Source organism: Bactrocera neohumeralis, chromosome 4, assembly GCF_024586455.1.
Source record: "Bactrocera neohumeralis isolate Rockhampton chromosome 4, APGP_CSIRO_Bneo_wtdbg2-racon-allhic-juicebox.fasta_v2, whole genome shotgun sequence".
NCBI classification, from domain to species: domain Eukaryota; kingdom Metazoa; phylum Arthropoda; class Insecta; order Diptera; family Tephritidae; genus Bactrocera; species Bactrocera neohumeralis.
Window position 1 is genome coordinate 80,989,044 of NC_065921.1, and position 14,229 is coordinate 81,003,272.

General features: G+C 36.9%; 1 protein-coding gene across 1 annotated transcript in view; it reads left to right on the plus strand.

Annotated features, from left to right (window-relative positions):
• The window catches only part of LOC126755867 (uncharacterized), a 44,807-nt gene that overhangs the window by 2,403 nt on the left and 28,175 nt on the right, over positions 1–14,229 (plus strand). The window contains exon 2 of the mRNA XM_050468584.1: positions 7,100–8,492. Within this exon, the coding sequence (XP_050324541.1) occupies positions 7,745–8,492 (748 nt within the window). The 5' untranslated portion in view covers positions 7,100–7,744. The remainder of the gene's footprint in view (positions 1–7,099; positions 8,493–14,229) is intronic.

Sequence of the window (14,229 nt, forward strand, 5' to 3'; positions counted from 1 at the left end):
TTGCTTGTGTAAATTTGTGTGCAGTGGTGTTAAATTTTTTTTTTAATTCTATGAATGTGTTTAGCTGCTATATATGAAGATATATGTATGTACATACATATATTTTGGTGCCAGTGTACTTGATGTGTCAATAAATAAACATACATCAAGTAAAATCATAAAAGAAATGCAAAACGTCACTCAAACGTGTCCATGCCAGTTGTTGGTAGCAAATGAAAGTGAATTTTAATTGAACATTTTGAGATTATAAGTTTTATGCATTATTATCATAAACGACAATAAAAACTAATTTGTTATTTAGTTCTGAAAACAAATGAAAATTTTATGTATGTATATGTTTAAGTTATAAAAGATTTATTGATTGCAAGAAAAAATCTACTCTCCAAATTGAGGTAATATTCTTTTATTCATATAGAATATAAGAAGTAATAGAGTAAATAAATGTGTACACACGGATATACAATATGTACATATATACTATGTATGTATGTATGTATGTCAGTTGACACACATAACAAACTTGAAGAGACGCAGACGGTCACGTCAAAAATTAAATCCTTATGTAGGCATTCTAAAGTGTAAAATTTTAAATTCACATGCTAAATATTGTAGCCATATACATACATACATATGTACAAAGCACGTACATACATATGTATGTATGATACAATATAGTTGCATTTAACTCATAACATAAATTGCTTCCCAGCACGCTACGGTTAAATGCATTTTCTATGCATATTCGGTCTACTGCGTTTTTCAATGTCTCATGTTGTCTTCATAATTAAAATTAAAAAAAATCAACTGACATTAACTCTGATAATTTTTTCTCATAAATTATTTTTTAATATGAAATTTTATAAAGTTTTTGTTTTTTATAAAATTGTGGGTTTTCCAATAGGGGTAACATGATTTCTAAGTGTCGTTTCGGCCATTTTTAATATGTCCTGATCAGTAATTGACGCCAATTAAGAAGAAGAAGATCAGTAATTGAAGGACTTAAACCAAAATATAAAGAAAAAACTGTGGTAAAAGGCTGCACAACCAAATAATAAATAAATATGTACTTTAATAAGATAATTAAAAAATCTGGTGTTACTTAATTTTAAGCATTTTGTTTCTATCAGTTTTCGAAGGGAAAAAAATTAAACTTATTTTTTTTTTGTTAACGGAAAACTTAAATAAAATTTTTTGTTCCTTATGATGAAGTATATTCTTATCCATGTTAAAATAAAATTAAACAAATATTTTCTTAGTTCCTTAAGAAATATTTGTAGAGACTTGTTTTTATTATCTTTTCTAACATTGTATATGCTTTATAGGATCTCCGCAGATTCCCTCTGGGTGTTTTACAAAAAACCTGGCAAACCTAATAAACGCTGCTCAGGGTATACAAAGTATATATGTACATACATACATATGCACTTATCTTTGTACATACATATGTAAATGCATATTTCGATATCTATGCAACCAAAAATTCCTAATCTATGTATCTCTGACATTTGCATTTGATATGATTTAAGTGAAAAATTGGATTTCTAAGAATTTTTTCATGCGTAGCTCCTCTTGTTTACAAGCAGCAGGTCGCGGCATCTGTAGCTTTTAATTCTTTTATCTTCAAATTCATGAAGATACGTTATATTGCACAAGTTATGCGTCATAGCTGCTATACCCCAAATATACTTACACAATTACACACATACATTTGTGTCTGCTTACCTTTGGCTACATACCTTTTATCTTGGTCACCACAATTTCTACGAAATTCTCACTCTTCTCTTTTCACGTAACTTTTATTCGTTTTTATACTCTTGCATTATGCTGCTACAGAGTATAATAGTTTTGTTCACATAACGGTTGTACGTATCACCTAAAACTAAGCGAGATAGATATGGGGTTATGTATATATGTATAAATGATCAGGACGACGAGAGGAATTGAAATCCCGGTTTCTTTTTGTCTGTCCGTCCGTCTGTGTAAGTTGTAACTTGAGTAAAAAATTAAGATATATTGATGAAAAAACTGCGCGATAAATCAATAACTTCCCTTAGCTGCCGTATACCTATGTTCGGTTGCATCCGAACTTAGCCCTTACTTACTTGTTTAGTTTTGTTTTCATTACACATTTCGGACTGTACCATTAACTCCTAAATAATTTCATCATTCAAATTGGATTGCCTTGTCCATAGGTATGGTTTGATTATTTTTTACCCTTTAAAGTGTTGACGATTTGATGAATTTGAACAAAAAACTCTTGGTTCAAGACCTTGTAAAGTATATCTTGAAGACCTGTGTAAATTTCAGTAGGATCGTTTGAGTAATTCGAGAGAAATTGTAACAATCGACTTTGAAAACAAAGTTTCGAGAAAAAGATGTTTAAAGTTTTTTAGCGCAACTTTTAAAAGCTGTATCTCTAAAACTATTGCTCAGATCAACTTGAGACTTTAGGACAATAATCTAGAGATGTTAGAGGCTTTAAAACAATATTTTTTTTGGAGCCGTGAAACCCATGTAACCCCTTAAAATGAATGAATCGACGACTCGCATAAGGCAAATTTGGATGACTTCTACACCCTCACTCAATGCTTTGTGTCAGTCATATACTTGTGTTTGTGATAAAGTAGACTCCACAAAACACTTCTGCAAAAGTTTTCCGTAGCCGTGATTTCATTGGAAACAAACATTTTTTTTTACCGATTCAGTTGGCGTACGCAATTTAAATGGACCAGCACGTCTCAAATTTGATGAAATGGTAAATACATGGATAATCCTATGTAGGCGAGTCCTCCAGCGCCTGCAGATTAACGAAGTTTGCGTGTTCGTCGTTAGAGTTTAAAAACATTCACGCGATAGCTTAAGTGTGAAGAGCATAGAAAGTATAGATCGTTCATAATTTCTAACTATAACATCATAAACTCGACGTTGGTATTCAACAGAAAATAATACAACAACATTATTAACACAGTAGCAATGGCACAATGCCACTGCCACATTCCAACAACAATGTCATGCGACTGTAAATTTTTTTGCGGTGCATCTGCAATTACTCTGCTTAGCGTTGGCGGCTGTAGCACTCAACATGTCGTTTGGCTGATGATATTGTTGTAGCAAACCGGCACAGTACTGCACTTGGCACCACCGTTGCCATCGATTACCTCACAAACAACTTGCGGCTGACGGATTTAGCCATCCATCACGCAGTCAGGCAGACGCTAGTATAAGAGTCCGTCAGCGAGTCTAGCAGTTAGTCAATTGCTCATACAAATATTCAGTCAGTCAGTTATGCGGTGCCTTCGTAGCTTAGAGTTCGTCTTGTCGATTGTAGCGTGTTGTACGGCTGTCACTTAAGTCATTCCTCACAGCAGACCAACTGGCAAGCTTTTTCTTGCGTTTAACTACAAATAAAATAATTCCAGCGTTAAAAAGTGTTTTTTTTTTCAAAAAACAAAATTCCAATGAATTTTTTTCTACAACAATGCATGTTGTGTTTTTGCGAAAATTTCGGTTCACACGTTTATACATTTAGCCACACACAGGCTAACTCATGCTTTGCTACTTCCCGTCGACTTTCCATTGCGATAATGTAAAAAGTTAAATTTCAATGTTTTAAATATTTAACTAGCACAGTGTGTCATCTCTATCTGTAATTAGAGTAATCCAATTTAGCCCAAATGTGCCCCTTTTTTCGACAACTTGTTTTCATTTCAGAGATAGTTTCATAAAACTCTTAATCAAGCTAACGGAGCTTCTGATGAGTTTCTATTGACGAGTATGACCCAGCGTTGTCCTGATGCAGAACAATTTCTCTCTGATTAAACCTGCCTGCTTTTGGATGATAGTTTCCTTCAGACGGTACAATTGCTGACGCTACAGGTCCGAATTGAAACCATGGGAGAGCAGCTCATAGTATATGATCACGACCATTCTCGCTTGACGTTGTCGTAAGTGGCCCATTTTTCACTCCAATCCTCTTGACATATGGATCGATTTTTTGGGATTCAGTAGTAATACACTGATGGGTTTTTGGTCCATGAGGCTTTTTTTGTTAACTTATGTGGCGCTTATGACGCAGGCTTCGTTTTTACGCAGTGTTCAGCTGCAGGACAATTAAAATAGTGCTTATAAGATGGTTGGACGGGACGATTTCCACTGTTCTCTCGATATTTTCGACAGTTGGCCTTTCAGAACGTGATGGATCTTTGACATCAAAACCAACGGATTATATATGACACCAAAATTACCGAAACCGAACTGACGAAACCAAAATTGCACGAAATTGGCTGCTACAGTATCAGTGGCATAACTATCCACATTTCAGCCGCGTTTTCGCTTTTGTCGTAGAAAAATTCTAAGATATGGCGAGTTTTCTCTCTGCTTTCTGATTTCTATTCTAAATAAATGACTTAAACGAAGCTTAATTCCCGTTTTGAGTATTTTAAAACAATGATTATTCTTAACTGCGAATTTCCTACTGTGCTGCATTCCAGCTTCAGCGTCGTTAGCTCTTTGGACATTCCCTTTTTCTTTCTCCTTACCGCTACACTGCATCTTTCACACATTAATCACTTTTGTTTTCCATTGCGATTGCCACAAGGTCTGGTGCCGATGTCTTTACGGTTAACCGCCTTGCCGACGCTCAGGTGCAGCTGAATATGATTTGTACGTTGAGGTTAAGTAGCAGCTTTAAAAGAGTTTAGCGGTCTTTGGCCACGATTAGCTTAAGTTTGTAGCTTTCCTTTTCGCATTACGCCACTTTTTAGTATATTTTTAATGTTTTAATTTGGACTTTTTATAAGTAATTTTAGTTTCAATGAAAACTGGTTGATATTTCTTTAGCCAATGACCACTTTAAGCTACATATATATTTTATGTCTGTCGTCTGCCATGAAAACTTTTAAATGTATGTTAAAGTTATTTCATATTTTAATAAAATTAAAAGTTAAAGTTTCCTTTCACTTATTTCGGGGAAAATTATGCAAATATTTTAAGCTTGACATCTAATTACCTGCAATCTGCGAATAATTTGATTGTTTTTATGTCTCTCTCCAACTTATGGAAATAAATTTTGACAAGTCGTTCATATGGGCATCAAAGTCCACGCGCTGTAGAGACGGAATTTAAAAAAATCTCAATAATATCTAAAAATAGTCTTTATTTTATAAGATCGGATCATTTTCTTTGAGTTGGTCCAGCTGTATGATCTCAATTGAGCCAAGCCCAGCTATCGTTGTAGTATTCCGCCATTCAGATTTAAATTAAGTAAAACCCGTCGCGTCTATAAATATTTACATATACAGGGTTTGTCCGGAAAGTAATAGGACTGAGTCGATTTAAAAAAAAATTATTGAACCAATCGTTAAAATTCTTTAAAAACTTTCAAAATAGGCTCCTGCGTCGATGGCATTTTCCGGAATAGCCTTGAGAGCCGACGTGCATGGTGCTTGGATCCCCTCTATCGTCTCAAAATGCTTGCCTTTTATCGGCAAGTGTCTCGGGATCATACCTGTACTCAAAGATCCAAGACTCGTTATTTGTGATTATGTTATTCAAAAATTCTTGGCACACTTCCACTCTCTTCCCGGCCCTCCAAATAGGCCTGGTGCCACCGAAACACACCACTTCTCGCTGAAGCAACATCTGGGTAAGCCTGTTTGATCATATCAAACGTCTCTGTCGCAGATTTACCGAGTTAATCGCGTACCTCTGCTCTAACGATCACTGCATTTTCGGCTTGCACCACTCACAGAAACACGTCACGCGAGAATTTTTGCCCTCACTCTTCTAGTACTCGAAGACAATAGTCCAGCTGCTCATTTGTTAGCTGGGAACGCCCTCCTCCGTATCCAGTCGGTGCGCGCACGCCTCGAAGTACAGTCGCGTCGGAAGAAAATCAGTCCTATTATTTTCCGGAGAAACTCTGTATTCATTTAATATTGAATACTTCGAGAAGATTGCCGATTCGATACCCGACAATCACCTAGTTCGTTGTAGTCTTGAATCTATTTCTTTTATTGCAAGAGACGCCACAAAGAAGCACGTGGATTTTTTTGTTTATGGACATTTAGAGCATCTCAGGAAACCGAAGAAAAACGACAAGCCAATGAAATTATTTATTTCTTCGGACTTATTTATACCCTTGCCAAATTGCTTTGGGAACACCCAGTAATGGGAAACGTAGAAACTTTCCTCAAGCTTAATATCATAAAAACAGAAGAAATGTCGCTGAAAATTGTCGCGTTAGATCGAAATCTGAAATATTAGTATAGCTGTCATAGCTACCAAACTCATTTCCACCAGATTCATACCATAAAACCTAATTTCTTCAAAAACTACATCCAGACGTTGTAAAAGATGATAAACAGGGTATATTAAGTTTGCCACGAAGTTTATAATGCCTAGTAAAAACTCCGGAGACCCTATAAAGTTTAGTTTATAAATGGTCAGCGAGATGAGATGAGTTGATGTAGTTATAACCGAAATTTTTCACACATTATTGTCCACGTCAACGATACAATCTCCGAGCATATTGTTCAGAATGACCGCTGTAGCATAGCGACATTTTTTTAACAAAATACAGATTTTGAATATCTGTTAAGTTTTGTCAGAATTGTTCCAAAATCTAAAAAAACACAAGAAATATTCGATTACCTTAATATATAAAGTAAGCTTAAAACCGATGACTGCTTTCAGATTTAAGTATATAATATATAATATACAAAAAAGCGGCTGACTGAACATATCCCTAGAGAAAATAATCTAGAGGACAATTTCCAAGTACTGTACCAAAGTGACACGTGATATACTGAAATAAACACCCTGACATAATTTTAGAAAAATCAGTAAACGAGCAGAGCCCCCACGAGCGGTCAAAACCACGTCTAAAAAACTTACCTATCCAAAGGGGGTTAGTTAACGGTAACGTAGAACCGCCTGTCGTGGGAATTGATCAAAACCACGTCATCCTTGTTGCTAGACACTGCATAAGTAGCTTCGGTGCAGCCGAAGTTAACGTTTTTCTTATGTTTTTATTTTATATTTTCAAATCCAACAAAGTTACATTAATATAATAAAATTTTTAATTTTACTTAATTTTCAGATATTTTTCTACGAAAGCTACTCAATTTTTATTCAAAATAAATAATATTAAGAGAAGTTGTAACATGGAATATTGCTGATATTAAGAAAATTATAAAATTTCACGCAAAAAGAGAGAAATATGCAATTTGCCTATTTTAAGACAATCGTGTTAGTGAAGTGAGAAAGTTCTTCTAAAAAATCCAAAAAATATACGAGTGCATATACAACGGCAAAAAATAGCGGCAAAAAATAGTGCATTTTGCTGAAGTAAATTTGCTCCAACAGGTGTGCGTATGTATCCACGTAATTCCGTACGTAAGCGCTGGATATTACCGGCATAAATATAATGTTCTTCGCCTCGAAATGGTGTATAAGAAAATCGCAAATAAAGATAGTAGTGTTCGTATTTGAAATCGCGTGTGAAATCGGGAAGCAAACAAACGCACGAAGCTCCTTGCAAACGTCAAACAGTGAAAACAAGCAAACGCTTCAAATGTTCGCAATTTTCTACTACAGTTAACGTAATGTAATTAAACAGATTAGAAAGAAATCTCATTAAAGCATAATAGAATAAAATAATTGCAAAACAATAGCAACAACCAACAGCAAAAATAACGTCAACAATAACAACAACGAACTGCAACCGACAAAATCGCGTAGAAAAATGCCGACATTGGCGGCAAAAAATTCACAAGCCGCAATTGCTAACATGGCAACAGCAGCCACAACAACAGCAACACCACCAACAACAGCAGTGGCAATAAATTCCGGTGGCAGCGAGCAGTGCGACGCTGATGTTAGTGCCGCAAGAATAGCAACGCCGACAACCGACACACAAAACACCGGTGCTGCGTTGAACCATCATTATCATCATCCGCCGGCGCCGCATGGAGGCTCGCATGCCGTTGGCAATGCCTTGTCGCCGATGATAGCAACTGCAACAACAACAACTGCAGTCTCAGCGGCCGGGGCAGCTACCGGCACCGTTGCAGCCAGTTTAGCCACATTTAACGGAAATTCAAATTTAAATGTTGCCAACGGAAACATCGGCGGCAATAACAATCACAACAACAGCCACAACCACAATCACAGTCACAGTACGCACGCTGGTGGTGTGGGCAAAAAGCCCTTGACAAACATGCATACATCCCGTGAGGATGTTGCATCACCACAACCACAAACACAGCTACCACCACCGCCGTTAACACAACTGGGCAATGCCATGCCGCCAACATCAGCGTCCATCATCAACAATCAGCAATTGTCAGCCACTAACAGTCAGAGCAATCACAATCATAACAACAATAACAATAGCAATATCAACGGTGGCAATGGCAGCAATAATAATAATAATAGCAATGGTAACGGTAATGGCAGCGCAAACATCAGCAGCATTCTCAAAGGAAGTAAAGGTGAGTCCAATTCTATTTGAAAGCTGATAATTGTGTATTCAATAAAATGCATATGTAGTTATGTATGTATCTAAAATTGCAAAATGCCATTTCAAATTGAAAATCAAATTTCAAGCTCTCTATGTATTCTATTATTCTCATATGTAGTTTTTGATACCCCTGTCCATATAACTTCCCTGAAAACACACACATTTTCATATTCAGTCCGTTTATGCATAGAAATATATACAAACAGTTATTTATATATAATACATACATATGTACGTGAAATGAGTGGCTCATTAGCGTTTAGACCAGTTACTACTCGTAGTAACCTTGTTTTGAAATTGTTATTCGGCTGTGGGAAGTTGCTTATTTACATTTGTAATTAAAACCTATATATACTATATTGCCATATATACATACATATTTTATATATGCACATGCCATTAATTTTAGTCATTTCCTAAAACTATCGATTTCAAAATTTCGAAAGCAACCACTTTGCTTTAAATCACAATTTGAAACACAACCTAATCAATGAGCAATAGATTCGTTGGATTTCGTGCATATTAGATTGTGTTGTTTTTGGAAATTTATTTTATTTCGGAAAAAATACCAACCCCCAGTAATTATTATTTTAACTTTGTGCAAAATGGGAAAAATGAGGGACTTACAGAGTTTGATCTTTGTTCGTCGAGAAAGGAATTTACTTTTCAATTGCCTGCTCAGTCCAAAGTAGCACCTGTTTGCTCACCATGAGGTGACCAAAGTACATAAAAGACATCTTATTTGCCTACTATTTTTAACTACTAACTTTTGTGTGACTATAATGATGCCTTTTGACATTACGAGGTCATCAACCCACCTCTTCTACCTCTGAAAGATTACGATCCGTCTAAAAAATAAGGCTTTATACGAAGCTTGTAGCGTTTTGCATTTTAATTGTCTTTCTTAGGTGATGTGTTCGAAACCTAACACATAGAGATATACGACTGCAACGACATCTATTGAAAAATACGAAAATACTTTTTCGACAACCCAATATTAAAAGCTTCAATGCATGTTTACTTCATAAAATAATTCATTCAGCAGAAATACTACATTTACCGTAATGCCAAAGCTATCATGGCATATTCTACGTTTTACTATAGTCATTCAATGTCGTCGTGGTTACTTTGTCATTCCCTTCCTTCACAACACTTCGTTTCGCACCTCAAAGCAGTACAATTCAATATAAAAAAAGCGCTACTATTCTTATTGTCCATTATAAACAATGGTCACGACGCTTTGTTTACACTCTCTGTCCCTAGTAATGCGTGGTCTTAACTAAAAATATATTCGTATTCTATTTTGTATTATACAATGTGTAGGCTGACGCCTTAATCGGCGCGTGTAGCCAACTAAAAGTCAAGCGGCGATTCGTAAATTCAATGTCGGCTTACTTTACCGTATAAAGTTGTGTGGGACCAATGTTTTTCATTTACCATTACTCATGCTTTTGCTCTTCTAGTTACATGCCGTGTGCGCTGAGAGGAAAAAAATTAAATGAAAAGAAAGGTAACACGTTTTTCGGACTGTAGGCCATTGAACCCTTTCATTTTCGTTGCTGCCCTCAAAATCGTTTTCTCTTATTTTCGTTTTCCTTATGTAATTTCTCTTACCCTGACCTCTCAATGCATTGTTCATATGTATGTTTGTTACATAACGACTATGGCTATTGACCATTGTGTTGTAATATGCCTGACTCGACTGTTAATTCTGTATATATGTACATACATATGTAGGTGTACAAATTCAAAATTCCTAAAATTCCTATTGATATGAATTTTGAAACTTTGCATTGGGAAAAACTGAGATTTGAATGTGTCGAAGTAAGAAAGAATTTTTAGCTAAGACGATCTTTGGCATTATAAAGTGAAACTGTTATTCGTTCGTAGTTTTTAAATTATGTCTGTAAAAAGAACAAAGACGTGAGTGATCAAATCTCACGTTGTCAACTCAGCCAAATCTGGCCTGCCTTTACTTATCAAGAAAATCAATTACTACGATCGGTTCTACTCTTTTGTCTGGTGTCAAACGTCGTCACCACAAAAGTCATGTAATTAAAGCAAAAAAAAAAACATAATTCGAAGTAATCTTTTTGGAGTCTTCGCCGTAGAACATTCACCACTTTTTCGATAACGCTGCTTCTCGTTCAATAATCACATTATTTGTAGTGGTTTTCTGAATATTCAGTTTCGGTTTCAAAACGCGGCACCAAGATGACCAGTTGGCATCGCTGAGACGAACTGACTGCCGCAATTGATATCCGAAAGATCGATTGTTACATGGTGATTTATCGTACCGGAGCTATGGATCTACTAAGTCCATGTCTTTGATTTCCGGGCAGCAAATTGTATTGCTCTCTATAAGTCACTCATTATTCCTGTTCTGCTATATGGTGAAAAGGCAATTGGCGCTACAGCGATAATGGATAGATCACCAGAGTAGTTCCGAAAAGAGTCACTCTGAGCTTGTTTTGTGTACCGGTTTTGATGAAACTAACTGGGTAGAGATCTTATGTCTACATACATATGTCCAAATTGAGACTATCTTGACTTATTTATGGAACTTTTGTGAAATCCTTGAAACGATTTATGCTCTGTCGAGACATTTTCGTTCACAGGCTCAGGGTAGACGTTCAATTTAATACAAAAAATGTCCAGATGAACTCTGAAGTCTACACGTGGTTGTTACTATAGTAAGTCCTTCGTACATTCTATAGTTTATGTGGTAAGCAATTAGATGTATTACAGACGTTTCCACTGTTTTGTTGTAAATCAAGGTGGTGTTAAAAGTCATCTACTACACATCATATGGTTGTTGTTTCGGCAAATTTGATTGCCGTGCTTGGCTGCATGCGAATAATTGGCGGGACATGCGACTTGCATGGTAGAGAGCCACAGTCGCCATACGACATGGAATAAATACATACATATTTCTATACATGAGTAATTTTTATAAATGACAATGAAAACGCTAACGAAGACGCGGAAGTTTTAAATACGGCTGGCTGGTGTGATTGTCATAAGAAGAGAATTATAGCAGTGAGGTTCATTAGGACATGCATGCAACTTCAACGCCTGACGTTCAAAAATGTCCATAGCTATTCACTGTGGCGGTGATATTTTATGTGGGCGTGTCCAGGCCGTTGAAACTTTACAAAGAATGACATAAATATACAAAGATAGCACTGAGAAAAGACGTATAAATGCAACAAGAACGCTTTGGTAATGGGGAAACTCTGACTGAAGCTTGCTAAGAAAATCGTCAGAGCGGAGTCTTACAACTTCCAAGCATCGAAAATTATATTTGTGTGTTATAATTGTCGGTTGTGGTAGCTGAAACTTTGCTGGTTCCTTCGTTCCGGCTGCTTGTTGCACTTTTTTATGTATTTACTGTTTTACAAAAAGTCGCACGAAAGTCGATCTTCTGCCTTCTTCCTACCAGTAGTTCCTCCTTTCCGTTTAATTCCCTTTCCTCGAGCAAACACCGGCCTATTTTCAATTTTTTTTTGTTTGACAAATGAAGTAACAGGTCTATTGAAAAGTCAACGGCCTGCCATAATAAAACTTTTTTTTTTGACAAAATTCGGGTTTCTTATTCAAAGGTGATATATTATTGCGACTCTCAAACTTTTCGATACCATTTTAGTAGTACGATTTGTCCTTTGTTTTAAAATAGGCCTCAGTTTCGGCGATCACCTCTTCATTTGAAGGAAATTTCTTCCCAGCGAGCATTCTTTTGAGATCTGAGAACAGGAAATAGACCCTGGAGGTCAGATCTACAGAATACGATGGATGCGGAATTAATGCGCATTCCAAAATACAAACACCATAACCTTGCCAGCCATCCGGTTGCGAATTTCTGCGCTTTTGAGAGGGTTATTGTTTAAAGTCCAATCGGATGGCTGTCGATTCAGTTCATATCTTTAGAGTACTTGCTATCGCGAACAACTTTGCTTTACGGTCAACCGAAATTTTATTTTGGGGACTTTTGTGCTGTTTTCGTCGGTACCAGTCTTCGTTCAAAACCTTCATAAATGTATTTCGAAGACCTGTATATTTCATTAAATTCGGTTGAGTAGTTTGCGAGAGATCTTGACAACCGACTATGAAAACACAGTTTTGAGAAAAAACGCTTAGAGTTTTGAGTGACTCGAGCGCGCAATTTATCAAGGCTGTGTCTACAAAACTATTGCTCGGATCAACTGAAGAATTCAGAATAATAGTCTAGAGATGTTACAGATTTAAATGAGACAATAAAACTATTAATTTTTTTTTTGAAGCGGCAAAAGCGGCAAAGCACGTGCTATCCTTTAAGCCCAGTGGACATTTTGGTACCGCAAATTTTTGAGTCTGTCGGCAAATTTTCTGGTGAGCAATGTTTGTGGTTAACGATTTAAATAATAATAGGGTCTTATTAGCGCCAATTTAACATTTTCATATTTTGTGTACAAATTTTATTGAAAATATTTTTTTTTTTGCCGCATAGGATTTCCTTGTTCTCTTTTTATATTATTTTCTTATGAACTCCATGTTTGTGTTTATAAGCATATTTGCTGCACAACACTTGTGGTATAAACAATTTATGTTTCACATGTTTGTAAGTACGCTTATGTTTGTATGTTGCATCGTGTGGCATGTTGCCGCGGCAGTCTCATGCACACACAGCGGCTTACTGGCGTTTTCTATTGTTGGCGCGCGCGTGTACAAGGTCTTTGACTTGCTGACATCAATAAAACGAGCGAGTGCAACCGGCATGTGGACGGTGCACAAACAAAAAAGCTGCTGGAACCAGCCTAACAGCAGGCAGCAGTGATCGTCGTCGCCGCATAATACGCCAAGCGTTTGGGAGTTTTCGCCTTCGCCTTTGGCATTTGCAATACAACGCAGTGCAGAAGTCAGTTTGTATTCACAGCTGCTCCATTTGCTCACGCATTAGAAATTTTCTTTTTTGTACTTAAATACTTATATGTATGGGTTTTTTTGTTATACCCTTAACAGTGTATATTAAGTTTGTCACGAAGTTTTTAATGCGCAGAAGAAAACGTCGGAGATCCTCTAAAGTATATATAGGGTTTGTCCGGAAAGTAATAGAACTGAGTCGATTTAAAAAAAATTGATTGCACCAATCGTTACAACTCTTCAAAAACTTCCAAAATAGGCTCCTTCTGCATCGATGCAGCGCTGCCAAGACGATTTCCAAGCATTGGAATAGCCTTGAGAGCCGGGGTGCATGCTGCTTGGATCACCTTTCATCGGCCTTTTCAGGCAAGGAAACAAAAAAAAGCCCGGGGGGCCACATCTGGACTGTAGGGCGGCTGTGGAAGCGTTGGGATGTCGGCCTTGGTTAGGTAGCTGTTCACAAGAAAGGCGGTGTGCGCCAGCGCGTCGCCGCGGTGCAACTTCCAATCGGCTGCGATATCTTGTCGGACTCGATTGACCCTTCGTTGACGGTTTGTCCAGAAGGAACAAATTGATGGTGAACGATGCCTTTGATGTCAAAAAAGACAATGAGCATCGTTTTCACTTTGGATTTGCTCATTCTTCCGGTCTTTATCAGCGACCTCTTCCCGGCCCTCCAAAAAGGCATGGTGCCACCGAAACACACCACTTCTTGCTAGAGCAAGAAGGCTTGTTTGGGTAAACGCTGGTTCATATCAAATGTCTCTGTCGCATATTTACCGAGTTTCACACAGAAATTAGGAAGAAGA